This window comes from Malus sylvestris, chromosome 5, assembly GCF_916048215.2.
Source record: "Malus sylvestris chromosome 5, drMalSylv7.2, whole genome shotgun sequence".
In the NCBI taxonomy this organism is placed as follows: domain Eukaryota; kingdom Viridiplantae; phylum Streptophyta; class Magnoliopsida; order Rosales; family Rosaceae; genus Malus; species Malus sylvestris.
Genome location: NC_062264.1, coordinates 23,393,283 through 23,410,219, shown reverse-complemented (window position 1 = coordinate 23,410,219; position 16,937 = coordinate 23,393,283). Strand labels below are relative to the sequence as shown.

General features: G+C 40.7%; 1 protein-coding gene across 1 annotated transcript; it reads right to left on the bottom strand.

The window, feature by feature from the left end:
* Positions 1 to 590: 590 nt before the first annotated feature.
* On the bottom strand, positions 591 to 2,897 carry LOC126623228 (thaumatin-like protein 1). The gene is made up of 3 exons (XM_050292027.1): positions 2,507 to 2,897; positions 1,685 to 2,354; positions 591 to 1,208 (listed from the first exon to the last, which is right to left on the bottom strand). Exons 1-3 carry the CDS (start codon positions 2,577 to 2,579, stop codon positions 887 to 889), a joined length of 1,065 nt encoding a protein of 354 aa, XP_050147984.1. The 5' UTR covers positions 2,580 to 2,897; the 3' UTR covers positions 591 to 886.
* Between the last annotated feature and the right edge of the window lie 14,040 nt (positions 2,898 to 16,937).

Genomic DNA, 16,937 nt, shown 5'->3' with positions numbered 1-16,937 from the left:
ATTCTCTTTCTTTTGATACAAAATCAAAGCAGAAACAAAACCCAAAAACAAAAAGGCAGTCGAAGACCAAAAGAACGGTTTTCAATCCTCATTTGTTGCTTTACTAAGTACATAGCGGCAGAACCTTCAGAGTTCAGACAAGGTTTAAGCGGGAAAGAAAAAGGGCACTTACTACTACATGAAGGTCTTGAACTACACCTCGGAACACCAGTGTGACATTCCAAACTAAATACATGATGCTAATATTTTAACTTTTTCACGTAGCATTGCATAATTAATTTAGTTCGAAATGTTAACCTATTCGGGAATCTCCGGATCTACGTTTATTTTCAACTCCCTAAAGCATTTTGTCGCTTACTACGCCCTTCCTTGTCTATGGGTACCTAGGAATCCAAGCATTTCCACGTTAGAACCTCGCCCTTAACTTTTTTTTATAGGCTATGTCATCCCCTAAGGTGCTCTGCTGAATGGAGGGATATTTTTAAGATCTTTGAATGATCGATATATCATGGCATAGATCGAACTGCTTTTGAGAGACTGACACTTTAGCATTCTTGTTTGACATGTGTGCTCACTGCGGAAAAAAAGGGTAAAAGAGAAGGAAAATGAACAACTTTTTCTGATGTGTATGTTACACAATGATATTTGGAGGGAACGTTGATGGATTTTACAATCTTGATGAATCTGACAGCGTTTCTTACCAAAGGCAAAACTCCGGTGACCACTTAAACACTCAAAACCTCGTGAAGAATTTACATTGAGGACCAACAAGCCAAGGAATCATAGAGTCGGAGGAAAACTTCCCATTGTCTTACATTTATGGTCACGTGCTATTCACATGGATCAAATGTTCGACACTCGTCCCATGGTGCATGAAAGTCAAGGGCTACAGGTAGAGATAGGACAAGAGGATAAATAAAGCTGCTGAGGCAGTGAGTGAGTGTAGAGTGGGGAGAGGTACTGCCCTAGGTGAGTCTCCCATGGCCAAACCGGCTAACCATGACCCATCTGCCAGCATTGCTTCACCAGCCCCCGTGCCGGAACCTGCCCCAGTACCCGTACCCGCACCCGTACCAGAACCAGACACTGCACCGCCTAAGCCGGCACCGGAATTCGAATAAGTAAACCCGGGATCCGACCCGGCGGTAGCAGCCCCTTGTGATGGTGTTGCTGTCATTGGTGTTGTTGAATCTCTAGAAGATTTCTGACTGCATACCCACATGATCAAATGTTAGAAGAAACCATATAAAACCAGCTAATTAATCAGAAACCCTACAAAGTGACAGTCCAAAGTGATGAAAATAATACATAATCACATGCAAAAGCAATCTTACCAACCTAAATTAATTAAATAAAAACCCAAATATTATAAATAAAATACTCCAAAACTTAATCAAACATTAAAAAGAGAATATTTGGCAGCATGGCATTGGCAATTAGCCATTAAACCACCCACAACAAAATGAAAATCACAAAAAGAGATAATATTAGATCATATTTATATTTTAATTTTTCAAGGAATAATCTTTAGCTTTTTGGGATTTTATAACATGTCAAAATTTATAAGGTCTCGTATTTGAATTCAGCTCATAAAAATTTAAATGTAAATCCTTGAATGATGAAATACGTTCAACAAAAGTTTGTGAAGCAATAAAGCAAAAGCATATAGCTTTAACCTTTTTACCTTGGAGAAGAGGGGCAAAACGTCACCGTATAATCAGCACCGGTGCACGTAAACGTACTCGTAGCATCGTCGTAGGCGTAGCTATATGACTTGGGGCACGCCGCCTTAAACATCTGCGAGTAAACCGACGGGCTACAAGTGTTGGGTGTAGCATACGCGCCGCTGCAACAGTATTCGGGAGTTCCAAACGCCTCGCACGCGCTCTTACACGCGTCGCCATCGCCAACCCTCAACTCGGTCGGACACATCCTGTTCAGATCCGTGGAGCACCCGGTCGAAGCGCACTGACCCGACCCGCCAGTCCCTTCGACGAAAACGGGCAAGTTGTACCCGTCTACTAGGCTGACGTCGTAGAAGTCCTGACCGCCGGTACCAAGAGTGAACTCGGCTAGCGTCGCAGGCGGGGCGGCTCCGGCTCCGTTGCATTCCACCTGGCCGGAGCCACAGTCGCCGGTGGTGCAGGACCCGGAACCGGATCCGTCAAAACTGCAGCCTGTTCGGGCCCAGAAACGACCTGACCAGCCGGTCGGGGCTTGGAATGTGCGGGCTGTTTGTTGGGGGAGCTCGAATCCGGTAGAGTCGAGCGTAGGACTGTTCGCATTTGCGAGAATCCCGGGCCATACTGTGTAGTCGCATCTGTTGACGAATGTGAATGTCGTCGCTAAAACACCTGAAACACAAAATACATAGGAGGGAGAGATAGAGGAGAGAGAAAGTTGTGAACTTGTTAGTGAAAATGTGAGTTTTGACAGAGACCCGGATGAAACTACGGAAAACCCATGAAAGCAGAGAAGCTGAGAGAGTGGAAGTTTGGAGCTTTACCTGTGGAAGCCATGGCAAGTAAGAGAAGAAGGCTGAAAGTGAATGAAGGTGAAGATGTAAAGAAGCGATCCATGTGGAGTGACTTATGATTTTTTTCTGAGTTGGGACCTCTTTCTAAAACAGGGAGGAGGTGGAGAGTGGGAATGAGCAGCGGCGGCCTGTGAGGGAGGATGGCGGTGATGTGGGAGGCTTTGGGAGTGAGGACAATGCAGGGGTTTAGGGAGGGGGGGAGAGAGAGAGAGAGAGAGAGAGAGAGCGAGTGATTGGAGGAAGGAAGGGAGCGCTTGCGAGGGGATGGCGAATGGGGTTCAATATGACAGCTAAAACGACAATGTTATTATGGGGGACTGAGCATGAGAGACACAAATCAACTATAAAACAGTAGCTAACTAGCTATGCAGTCTCTCTCACGGTCTGACCCTTTATGTTTCCTTTTTTCTTTTCCTCAAGATTATGACGAACAATATTATACTGATTATTTAGGGAAAGAAAATAGAGTACATTTTTTTTTCTTTTTCTTTTTTTCAAACAGGATTACTTCCGTAAAAATTAGTACAAGGTCCAAAAAGATCTAGCTAAATAACAACAAATAAAGTAACATGTTCAAGCAAAAAGAGAGCTACAACCCAAAATATAATGAGACATCCACACAAATTTAGACTTGAAAGCGGCAAAAACAAACAACAAAAAAAACCTAATCTCATCCAGCATAAACCAAATTACCGCCGCCATCCTCAGAGGAAACCAAACTCTAAATCGAGAAAGTGGATAACGAATTCAAGTCTCCTTCACGAACCCCTGCAAATATATCCAAACATAGTACCTTATATATAGAAAGTGAGGCTAAGGGGTTATGTAAAATACCCATATTGTGGTGGACGCCCCGGAATACTTGGCCTCGATGAGAATCCGACATGTCAGTTGCGGGAAGGGAGGTGAGGGAGGAAAGTGGATTTGACATCCAATGTGTGATTGGAGCATGCAAATCCGAACACGAGATCCGGTGGGGATGGAATAACACCGCTAAGACCATCTCCAACTCTTGGATTAAAACCTAAAAATTTTAACTCAGAAAATTTAGGTTTTAATCCAGAAACACTTTTTTCTGCTCCAACCTTTTGGGCTAAATTTTTTGTGAAATTCCGTTCCTGGATTTCACTATTATAATCTACGTATTTGTATTATTGAGAATTTATATTATTTTTCGGGAATTTATATTAATTTATTTGAATTTAGATTTCAATTAAACTAGTTACGAAGTTTAAAGTTTGGAAATTAATTATTTAACATGTCCAAGCAAAAAGAGCGCTGCAACCCAAAATATAACGAGAGATCCACACAAACTTAGACTTGAAAGAGGCAAAAACAAACAACAAAAAAAACCTAATCTCATCCAGCATAAACCAAATTGCCGCGACCATCCTCAGAGGAAACCAAACTCCAAACCGAGAAAGTAGATAATGAATCCAAGTCTCTTTCACGAACCCCTACAAATATATCCAAACAGAGTACCTTATTTATAGAAAGTGAGACTAAGGGGTATGTAAAATACCCATATTGCGGTGGAGGCCTCGGAATACTTGGCCTCGATGGGAATCCGACATGTTAATTACAGGAAGGGAGGTGAGGGAAGAAAGTGGATCTGATATCCAATGTGTGATCGGAGCAGGCAAATCCGAACACGGGATGCGGTGGGGATGGAATAACACCGCTAAGACCATCTCCAACTCTTGAATTAAAACCTAAAAATTTTAACTCAGAAAATTTAGATTTTAATCCAGAAACAGTTTTTTTTTCTCCAACCTTCTGGGCTAAATTTTTAGCCCAAGATTATTAAAGAATGAACTTAGGATTATTTTTTTTTCTTAAAGTAACCTTAAAAAAAATTATGTAGACTATCCTGGTTTAATTTTATGGACATTTTAACCTAAAAATATCTACATTCTGATAAATATTGAAAGTTCACTAAACTGACACCGTGAATCTCGTGGAACACTATGAGAATATGAAACACATGAAAGAATTTTTTTTTAATTACTTTAGCCGTTGGATTTAATCATATTATATCTTACCTATTGGATGCAATGAATTTATAAAGATAAAACTAGAAAGAAGTACACAAATATGGTGTAACGACCTGTCCCCAAATATTACGGATTTTATAAATTTATAACGTGAAATTATAAAAATGCCCTTCGAGGCAAAAAATGTTGACTTTTGTTGACCGCATTGCCATGTCCGATCGCTTAGCATATCCTTATTACACTCATCGCTACGAGCGTGTAGGCACAAACGGAATTGGATTTGGAGTTACGATAAACGTTGTACAAAACTACGAAGTCGAAGAGCAAAATAGTCATTCCACTATTCTAGATATTATGGTTTTGATATTTTATTATTTAATTGATTTCTGGCATTTGGGGCCTACACTTCACTTCTCCTTTTACCACGTGTCTTCTCTTCCCCAGTCTCTGGAACTCTTTTTCCCTCATTTTCTGTCGTCTTCCTTTTCCCCTAAGTAACACCCACGCACCTTTCTCCGGCAACCCACCCTACAAACTACCACCTTAACTCCCAGTTCTCTCTCGGCTATCTTTTCCCCAGACTATCCCCTTTCTCTCTGTTTCTCATTCTCGCATCTCTCATTTTGAACCATCATCGGCCACCCCTACTCGCCATATTCGCCGCACAAGTCTTCGTACTACCAAATCACCACCATCACATCATATTTAAGCTCTAGAGCGAGGACTACAACTCGTAGGAAAATCAACTCAAGGACTTTTGGCCTCTATAATGATCACAGAGCATTTCTGGTGAAACCTTCGTTGTTCACAGGCCAGGTAAGCTTTGAGGTTCATCTTCTTTTTTCCTTTTGATATTTAGTTTGATTCCTAAGTCTATGTGCTCATTTTGGTGAGCTCGGGATGCAGAAAATACAAGGATAGATTTCCTCAGTTTTTCGGCTAGGAATCCTGTGGCTTCGAACCCTTTTCCGGCCAACTACGACCTCAGTCAACCCTTAAATTATTGGTAATTTCTTGTTCCCCTCTTCTTTAGCATCATTGTGGTTCAAAAATCACTGGGAATGGTGGAGATTTGACCTAGATTGGAGCCGAGGAAGTTTCCCAGCGAAAACCTTTGGATTTCCGGTGTTCTTCTTCCCGGGGTTTGGTGACCCGCGAAGCCAATCGGGTCTACCCAGAAATGAGGGAAGCCAATTTGGGGATATTGGGGTTGAGGCGTGTCATACGGTGGGCCATCCCACTAACTCAGGGGGAATCTTAGCCTAAATTTGCTCCAAAAATAAGTTTTGGGTTAAAATTCATATTCGCCCCAATAGTTGGATCAAGTTGGGGTGCGTTTAGAACCCAAAATTTAAGTTTTACTCCAAGGGTTGGAGTAGGTTTACGGAAGAGAAGAAGGAAAAGTAAATAACAAAAAGCAATAAAAGGAGGCGAAATAGCCAGATAAAGGGCATGAAGCCTAAATATGAGACAAGCTCAGGGGATAATCGAGACCAAACTAAAAAAAAACTGAAATAAAAGAAGAATGAAGAAGACTGGAAAGCAGGAAGGAAGATGAAGTGGGAAACTGTTGGGGGAAGGGGCAGATGAGATGAGAGAGAAAGGAAATGGCAAAGGAGAATGGTGAAGCTTCAATCCAAGGTTGGGTTATTGAAGCAGCACATAAAGAGTTTACAGTTTACAGTTCATATCAGCAGCTCTATATTGAAGTAAGGTTTTCGAGAATGGAGTATGTTGATGCATAAAATCAGTGAGGACTTTGGTACAACAGAAAGTATTAAGTTTGTAACATTCGCTAGATTGCTCCGGTCACTAGTGTGGATAAGTATGCAAATGGATAGAGACAGGGAAACAAACACAAGATGTACGTGGTTTACCCAGATTGGCTACGTCCATGGAGTAGAGGAGTTCTCATTAATTGTGAAGGGTTTACACAAGTACATAGGTTCAAGCTCTCCTTGAGTGAGTACAAGTGAATGATTTAGTACAAATGACCTTAGGAAATATTGTGAGAGAATGATCTCTATTTATAGAAGAGAGTTTCTAGTTTCATTCTGACATTGACACGTGTCGTATTGTGATTGGCTTCTTATGTTGACACGTGTCGGCTATGATTGGCTTCTGATGTCGACACGTGTCATCCAGTGATTGGCCTCCTGGTTGGAGGGAAACTCTTCTAGATCCTTGACGGTATAACGTTGACCAGTGCTTAGTAGTTTTGAGATTGGTCAAGTATGGTACAAACAGTGCTCCCCTAAGTTCCCGAGTGAGGGAAGCTCCTCAATTGGGGACTTGCAAGATCCAAGCCATTGAGTAATCACGAAACTTCTAAGTACCGAAGTGTGATATCATTTTCAATTACCTTATCTATCTCATATGTAAATGTGGCATCTTCTTTGGAATTACTTTTTCGTCATCCAAGGGTGGTATCTTTAACCAATGAAGATACACAAGGTAATGTGTCAATTTCACTTGAAGCTTACTTGTAGTTTCGGGCTTGGTCAAGTGCGATACAAACCCTATAGTAGGAGTCCCCCAAGTCGCCGAGCTAGGAGATTTGCCGAATGAGGTAACAGACAAGGTAAGCAATCAGACTTCCAAGTAAGCAACCTGGATCGGAGGTTCGACTTCGGCTTCTGGTTGATTGTTCTCCTTCTCCTTGTGTCGTACACAGCAACAAGGATAAGAAGAAGCAAATGGAGAAGAGATGATATGAGATACTTTAGCTATTAAAGAAGTAACTTTCCATAGGCTTATTCTTGAACTGGGTTGAAAGGTTTTCTGGTTTCCTCCAGAGTATAAGGCCGACTCAAGAATTTGAGGGTCAAAACAAGTCCATCAAATCTAGAGTATGTTCGACCCTGATGATATGGGATACTTTTGCTGTTGACAAAGTAGTGGATGTATCGGCACGTGTTCTGTTACTCTTGTCTCCTCATGCTTCCTTGTATCCTTCTCATTTGCCTTATCTGTTCCTCAGGCAGATGTGGTATCTTCTCTAGAAGCATAAGATGTTGAAGATGAATACTCGAGAGCAATGTCAGGTAAGTAATCAGGCAATGGGTTCCAGGCAGTCAGTTCCTGACTGGAAGCTTGATTCCAAGTGCTGACTGATTGCTCTCTTTCTCATTGTCTTGCAGGTAAGAACAAGGTCAAAGGAAAAGACAGAGAAAAAACATGATATGAGATACTCTTGCTTTTAACCCTGATGATATGAGATACTCTTGCTCTGGTGTGGCTTGTTTGCAGAGGAATTATCGGGGGGGGGGGGGGAAGCTGAGTATTTCGAGAGACTCTGCTGAGAGTGCCCTCTCGGATGTGAAGAAAAGTTGAGAATTTTTTTTTATTTGCAGGTCTGCCTGACTGTGGAGGATGGAGGTCGACATATATAGGAGTCTCCCTAATAATAAGTAGTAGCGATATTCCTTTACAAGACATAACAATGTAGTGGGAGCTGCAAACTTCGCGTGTTTTAACTTTGTTAGAGTACTTTTAAAAAGTGGTCTGTGGTATCTAGAAAGCTGATGTTGCTTGTGAAGATTGCAGACAAGCTTTATCTAAGGAAATCTGACTCTCAAAGTTCAGATAGCAGTGCCTCTTCGGTTTTCGAACAAGCAATCATGTAAAGGATCTGGCTCTCGAGATTCAAAAAACGGTGCCTCTTCAATTTTTGAGAAAGTAATCCTGTTAGGAGTCTGACTCTTGAGATTCGGATAACAGTGTCTCTTCGATTTGTAGAAAGTAATCCTGTTGAGAGTCTGACTCTTGAGATTTGGAGAGCAGCGTCTCTTCGATTTTAGAGAAAGTAATCCTGTTGGGAGTCTGGCTCTCGAGATTCGGAGGGCGGTGCCTCTTCGATTCTTGAGCACGTAATCCTGTTGGGAGACTGGCTATCGAGATTCGGAGAGGGGTGCCTCTTTGATTTTTGAGCAAGCAATCTCGTTGGCGCGTGTTTTCTCGAATGTGAGTAAAGGTTGGGTATTTTTGCTAGTCTGCCTTGCCACGGAGCACAGAGGTTGACACACATTGGGACTTTCTAGTTATCAAGTAATGGTGTTGTTCATTTACCCTTGTGGGTAATAGTATGGTAGCTGGACCTTCAAAATTTATGTGTCTAAACTTTGTCAGAGATCTTTGGCAAAGTTATCTGTGGTACCTGAGGAGCTGATGTTGCGTGTGGAAAGTGGTGCCTCTTCGGAATCCGGAGAGTGGTGCCTCTTTGATTTTTGAACCAACGGCCCTGTTGCCTTTTCTTTTATAAGGGCACCAATTGTGTGCAAGAAGTACATTCAGAGAGTTATTGCTTGTAGGAATTTTCCCCTTACTTAAGAGATTTATTGCACCTCCTTTCTTCTTCATCATTTCTGAGAATGTCTGGCCAATCCGACCATCGTTTTAACTTGAACTTTGGTGAAGAGGCAGCCAAGTCTTCTCAAGACAACATATGGCGCCCATCCTTCTTATCTCCTACTGGTTCTCTTACTGTTGGGGACTCTGTGATGAAGAATGATATGCCGCTGCGGTGGTGGCTAGGAACCTTCTCACTCCTAAAGATAACAGATTACTTTCCAAACGGTCTGATGAGTTGGCTGTTAAGGATTCTCTGACTCTCAGTGTTCAGTGTGCAGGTTCTGTGTCTAATATGGCCCAACGTCTATTTGCTCGAACACGCCAAGTTAAATCATTGGTGGCTGAAGTGATAAGTCTCAAACAGGATATCAGATGGCTCAAGCATGAGAATAAACAGTTGCACAGGCTCGCACATGACTATGCTACAAACATGAAGAGGAAGCTCGACCATCTATAGGAATCTGATGGTCAGATTTTACTTGATCATCAGAGGTTTGTGGGTTTGTTCCAAAGGCATTTATTGCCTTCGTCTTCTAGGGCTGTACCGCATAATGAAGCTCCAAATGATCAACCTTCGGTGCCTCCTCATTCTGGGGTTCTGCCTAGTACTGAGGCTCCGAATAATCACCCTCTTGTGCCTCCTCTTTCTGGGGCTCTGCCGACTGCTGAAACTTCTCCTGAGCAACCTTTGTGAAGGCTCCCTCTTGTTTGTTTATTTTGATTCATGTATATGTACATATTTGTAACTTATCAAAGATATCAATAAACAAGCTTTGCTTCATTTCAACGTATTATGTTAAATACACCAAGGCCTTCTTCATTAAATTCTTTGAATTTTTCCTTTTGTTGAAGCTTGTATGTTAAAGCTTTGTGAGTGAAGCATGTAGGTTGAGGTTGTGCTCCCTTAATTTTCTGAGTAAGGAAAACTTCTCGTTTGGAGACTTGAAATATCCAAGTCTCTAAGTGGTCGTGAGACTTCCGAGTATCAAGGTGCAGTAGCATATGGTAGGAGTCCCCCAAGTCTCTGGTTGAGGGAGTTGACGAATGAGGCATTTCCTTTCTAAGTGGTAGCCCAAAACTCCTTCTTAATATGTATTTGTTATGAAAGTTGTTAGGCCTAAAGAAGAGAAGGCCTAGGCAATTTTTTTTTTTTCGATTATTTTTTTTGATTTTTTTTTATTTTTAAATTTTCGAATTTCTTAATTTTTGAATTTTTGAATTTTTGAATTTTTGAATTTCTGAAATATATATATTAAAGCTTTGTAGGTGAAGCTTTGGTGTTGAAGCTTTGTAGGTGAAACTTTGAGGTTGAAGCTTTGTTGGGTAACATGAATTGATTTTGCTTCACACTATCTTGATCAAAATAGTGTGAAGCTTTTGTAGGTGAAGCTTTTGTGGTGGGTGAAGCTTTGTTGGTGAAGCTTTTATGGGTGAAGCTTTTGTGGGTGAAGCTTTTGTGGTGGGGCAAGCTTTTGTGGGTGAAGCTTTTGTTGGTGAAGCTTTTATGGGTGAAGCTTTTGTAGGTGAAGCTATTGTGGGTGAAGCTTTTGTAGGTGAAGCTTTGGAGTTGAAGCTTTGGAGTTGAAGCTTTTGTTGGGTACCATGAATTAATTTTGCTTCACACTATCTTGATCAAGATAGTGTGAAGCTTTTGAGAATTTGTAGTTGTCCTCCATTGATGAAGTTTTTGTTAGTGAAGCTTTGTTGGGTACCACGAATTGATTTTGCTTCGCACTATCTTGATCAAGATAGTGTGAAGCTTTTGAGAATTTGTAGTTGTCTTCCATTGATGAAGTTTTTGTTGGTGAAGCTTTGGAGTTGAAGCTTTTGTTGGGTACCATGAATTGATTTTTCTTCACACTATCTTGATCAAGATAGTGTGAAGCTTTTGAGAATTTGTAGTTGTCCTCCATTGATGAAGCTTTAGTTGGCACCATAAATTGGTTTTGCTTCACACTGTCTTGATTAAGAGTGTGAAGCTTTCTACGAGTTGTAGTGTTTGTATTGTTACAGAGGGGAAATGTCTGAAGTAGATGCAAGAGGGCTGAATAGCTTGATCTTCGTATGCCATGCACTGAAGTTGTTGTTGACTTGCAATAAGACTTTGTTGGTGACCATAACTCTTATTGGGCAAAAGTGCTCCCTTAGTTGAGTTGTCAAGCTTGAGGGTTTTTTATTACTTGTGAATGCTAAGAGTTCACATGTACAAGTTGTACCACTCGTCTTCTGGTAGGTGGAATGAATGGTGAGTTGCTTTCATCACTTGGTTGGTGGTACGAAGGTGAGTTCCTTCATCACCTTTCATCACATTTCATCACCTGGTTTGTGGCACGAGGATGAGTTCCTTCTTCACCTGGTTGGTGGCATGAATGGCAAGTTGCCAAATGATATTAGAGTACGAGTTGTACATTTTATCACCTGGTTGATGGCATGAAGGAGAGTACGGGTTGTACATTTCATCACCTGGTTGATGGCATTAAGGAGAGTACTGGTTGTACATTTCATCACCTGGTTGGTGGCATGAAGATGAGTTCCTTCTTCACCTGGTTGGTGGCATGAGTGGCAAGTTACCAAATGATATTAGAGTATTGGTTGTACATTTCATCATCTGGTTGATGGCATGAAGGAGAGTACGGGTTGTACATTTGATCAACTGGTTGGTGGCATGAAGATGAGTTCCTTCTTTATCTGGTTGGTGGCATGAGTGGCAAGTTGCCAAATGAAATTAGAGTACGGGTTGTACATTTCATCACCTAGTTGGTGGCATGAAGGACAGTACGGGTTGTACATTTGATCATCTGGTTGGTGGCATGAAGGAGAGTACGGGTTGTACATTTGATCAACTGGTTGGTGGCATGAAGATGAGTTCCTTCTTTATCTGGTTGGTGGCATGAGTGGCAAGTTGCCAAATGATATTAGAGTACGGGTTGTACATTTCATCACCTAGTTGGTGGCATGAAGGACAGTACGGGTTGTATATTTCATCACCTAGTTGGTGGCATGAGTGGCAAGTTGCCAAATGATATTAGAGTACGGGTTGTACATTTCATCACCTGGTTTGTGGCATGAAGGAGAGTACAGGTTGTACATTTCATCACCTGGTTGGTGGCATGAAGATGAGTTTCTTCTTCACCTGGTTGATGGCATGAGTGGCAAGTTGCCAAATGATATTAGAGTACGGGTTATACATTTCATCACCTGGTTGGTGGCATGAAGGAGAATACGGGTTGTACATTTCATCACCTGGTTGGTGGCATGAAGATGAGTTTCTTCTTCACATTTCATCACCTGGTTGGTGAGAATAAGGGCAAGGTGTAGAGGCACAATGTAGGAAGTGTCGAAGACACAAAGTATGTTGAACCCTTTCGAAGCACAATTGGCTTATGTATGGATGTGTTGGAATGTATGATGTTTATGTATGAATGTGTTGGAATGTATGCTGTTTATGTATGAATGTGTTGGAATGTATAATGTTTATGTTGATTGATATGAGTGATGCTTATGAATGTTTTGCATGCATGAAGGGATCCATGCTTTTGATATGTGAACTATGTTGGTTGTAACACTTAGTATCACATACTTTGTGTCAAAGTACGCATGTTGAAGCTCTGAGTTGGAGTATAAGGGTAGGTCAGCGTAAGCCAAGTGTTCCAATGTTAGGAACGCAAAAGACTCAGAAGAAGTTGTCTGAATTCCTTCTTCTTTAAATATTTGCCAAATGGCTTGTGTAACAAAAGATCTCAAGCGGTTGAAAGTCAAAACATTTGTAATGTGTATGCCTTCTTATAATAGCATTTCCTTCAGTACCTAGTCCTCCACTTTGAAAGAGTGAGGCTTGGCCCCATAGTCAGAATAGTCGATGGTACGTTCACCCCTGGTTGTCTTGATAAGAACTTTTATCCCTCTTGTTGTAATGGGCTTGCTGAGAATAAAAATCATTCATCTTACCAAGAGACAGATACGTTTGGTGACTTAGCGAGTAGCTAAATGAGGCAGGAGATGATGCAATGGGTGTCTGAATGGCCAATATCTTCTCACTTGGTAGAACTTGACTTCCACTTCCCATTTGTTGATAGGGGTTAACCATATGGGGGTTCCCTTGGTATGTCATTGTTTCGGCGGAGGCGTGGTTGTAAGCATGTGCCATCACTTCAAAGTAAGTCTTCCAAGTGTTGGCATTGATCATGTACTTGAAGAAACAATCACGTAGGCCTGCCATGAAGGTCTTGAGGGAGGTCTTGTCATCTACCTCAGCGCAGCGAGAATACTCATGGCTGAAGCGACCGGCATACTCTCGTAGTGACTCGTCCAGCTTCTGGCGAATAGTGTACAAGTCATCTGCAGAATGCAAGTGATCGGTCTGGGAGATGTGTTGAGAGACAAACAGTTTCCTCAATTCCTCAAATGAGTCTACTGTCTCAGGTGGAAGACGGCAATACCAGTTTAGAGCTCCGCCAGAGAGGGTGGAGGGGAAGAGAAGACATCGCTCTTCGTTGGTGTGCATCTGATATGCCATGGTGGACTCAAAGAGGTTAAGGTGTTCAATTGGGTCCTCCCTTCCAGTATAGAGTTGTAAACCAAGCTTTTGTGTTGTTTTCACTTGAAGGGGTGTGTCGAGGATCCTTTTTGTGAGAGGGCCATGCTTGGGTTGGTTCCAGTCAGGTATCTCGGCCTGACGTTCTGCCTTCAACTTGTTTACTTCCTCAAAGAGCTGTAGGACAAGGTAGTCCTTAGTGGAGTCATGTACCACTAGAATTTTCTTTCGTAAGTCTCCATCGTCTCTTGGAAGTAGGAAAGTTTGAGCAAGGGCGTGTGGTTTTTTCTTGGACTTGTCGTACTGACTTCTAGGATGAGTCTGTCGAAATACCTCAGAGTCATCTGTACCTTCATGTTCCTCTGGGACTTGTCGTTCCTTCCCTAGATTGACAGCTGGCCTGGGTCGTGGGAGGGGACCGAGTCTTTCAGAAATCCTTGGGTCATTGATCTTCGAGCATATGTGGAGGGGATTCTCTCGACGTTGCTTTAGGAAGTCTCGACAGTCACGATAAACGGCTTTCGATCCTTCCAACCCTTCTACAAGGAGGTGTTTTCCTCCACTTCTTCTACTTTGGGTCGAATCATCTGGGTTGAGAGAAGTCTCATGTTGATCAATGTTTTGATGATTAGGTCGCTCCTCATCAGGGATACCCATGTCGAATGGAGGTGACCCTCTGTGTTAGGGGGCACCCAGATGATGGTTGATGTCCACAAGGGCAACAAGCTTGCATGTTTGAGTACGCCTAGTTTCGTGGAGCGTCTCAAAGAGTTTTTCATACTACTTTTGGAGGACCTCATTCTCCATTGCTATCTTATTGTTCTGAGCTTCTAGCTCATCGACTTTAGCTTGAAGAGCAACCCTCTTTCCTTCATTCTTTTGTTGTTTCGCACTAGGTGCAAGAGGGGTGTCATTCTGTGTGTTATGGCTTCCTTCGCTCTCCATGTTGGAGAGGGATGCCTGGTAAAAAAAAAAATGTACGAATGGTGGAAACCAGCTTGGCAAAGCTGAAGAGAGTGGGAATAAGTGTCGTTCCTACAGACGGCGCCAAATGTTGATGCACAAAATCAGTGAGGATTTTGGTACAACAGAAAGTGTTAAGTTGTGACCTTCGCTAGATTGCTCCGGTCACTAGTGTGGATAAATATGCAAATGGATAGAGACAGGGAAGCAAACACAAGATGTATGTGGTTCACCCAGATTGGTTACGTCCACGGAGTAGAGGAGTTCTCATTAATTGTGAAAGGTTTACACAAGTGCATAGGTTCAAGCTCTGCTTGAGTGAGTACAAGTGAATGATTTAGTACAAATGACCTTAGGAAATATTGTGAGAGAATGATCTCTATTTATAAAAGAGAGTTTCTAGTTTCATTCTGACATTGACACGTGCCGTGTTGTGATTGGCTTCTGATGTTGACACGTGTCGCGCTATGATTGGCTTCTGATGTCGACACGTATCGCACTGTGATTGGCCTCCTGGTTGGAGGGAAACTCTTCTGGGTCCTTGACGGTATAACGTTGACCGGTGTTCAATAGTTTCGGGATTGGTCAAATATGATACAAACAGAGTACTTATTGTATTATTGATATGAGATATCAAAATAATTGTATATTCATACCATATAAGTGTCTTCACAAAAAAATAAAAAAAATAAAAAAATAAAATTGTATCATCTCTAATTCACATGTGTTGGTAGATTCTACCTCTGTTATAGAGATGATACAAATATGTGTTAAATGTAGCATTACTAAAAAAAACAAAAAAAGTGAGGTCACTAGGTTGATAATGAATCTATTATGTGACGTTTTTATGACATGAAACCTCGCTAGCAACAATTATAACTTGTTTGTAATGATAAATTATGAACGACATTATTATTATCTACCATCTAAAGGATTTAGTTGTCTAAATTTTGTTGAGACCTTTTATCCTTTTACATTTCGCCCCTCTACCTTCGCCACTGCATAGGGCCATATATTAGTGATTGGGGTGATGGGAACTCCACAATAATAGTGAACTTGTTTCACTTAGGATACACATATTCGTCCACCTAACTATGATTATGTCATGATATAATTTCTTTATTTTCATCACAACATTCAAAGATTATATGTACCCCAAGCCAATTAAAACCATTTAGTTATTAATATTCATTAAATCAATGCATAGTACACCACGATGATCTCAATTGTTATTGAAATATCACTTCGTTCAGTACATATAACTAAACGATCTCTACATCAACTAAATTTTAGTATAAATGATCTTTAGATAATGATAAAGGAAAAGAAGTATTATTGGCATTTCAAAATCTCATTTTACACTCCTCACAAGTGTATTTTTTTCTTCTTAATATAGAAAGTTTGGAGTATAGAATAATATTTTTGGAATGCTAATAACAATTTCCTAAAGGAAATAAATGAATATGATTATGAAATCTATACGGTGAAAATTCATTAATCATAAATAGGTGGACAATGATATGTACTTTTAGAGTGAATGCAAGTATTATTCGAATGTCTAACCACCCCAAACTTATTAAATTTATTTTAAAATTTTGGTCATTCTAACGTTACTTATCGGCTTATGGGTATATGTTTGCAAAGAATGTAATCTAGATTATGAACTAGTTCTCAAACATTCAAAATTGGACACGAATTCCCTGCAATTAACACGTGCCCTTTAGCAGAAGAGTTAACCCATGTTTATGTTGCGAAAGATGAAATGGAATGCTTTTTCTTTTTATACCATACAAAATCATTTTTATTTACACCGAAAAAAACAAAACACCAAATTAATTCTGGAGCGGCTTCGCTCCCGCTTTAATTTGGTGTTTGTTTATTGTCCTTACAGTTTCATGAGTAGGGCAGTGCATTATATTTATTGTCCTTATTTTCATTTAACTACTCGAGTAAAGTCAACAAAGAGTCGAACCTTTGGGAAATAATGGGGCCCGCCGAGTCCTGTTACGTTGCTTACTTGTCACATCAAATCCATAGTAAAAAATAATGTTTTGTTTTTTTAAGAAAAGGAATTTACTTTGTCACGACGATAGTCTATTATTTTAAGAGCTGGAAGGATTTATAAAAACATTTAGTATCTCACATCGTTACGAATTGAAATGTATCGTGTAAAATATAAGTTTGAAATTCGTTTTCAATCATTGGCCACTCCAAGGTAATAGAAAAAAGATTAGGATTCTCTTCCTTTCTCTTTCCATCATCTTTCATTCCCTTGTCTCACATTCTCTTATTTTGTCTTTCTCTCGTTATAAAAAAATTAAGATAAATTACATAGTAGCCCATCAGGTTTAAGGTCTATTACAACCACATGCAACATCTTTAAAACATTTCACTTTCATACCTCACGTACTATTTTATTTCAAAATAATGCATCTGTTACATTTTCCATCCATTGATTCGTTAAGTGCTGACGTGGCTGCCACATTTGTACCACGTGGCTGCCAAATGTATGCCATGTGGCAAATAAAAATTTAAAAAAAAAACTTAATCTTCTAAATTA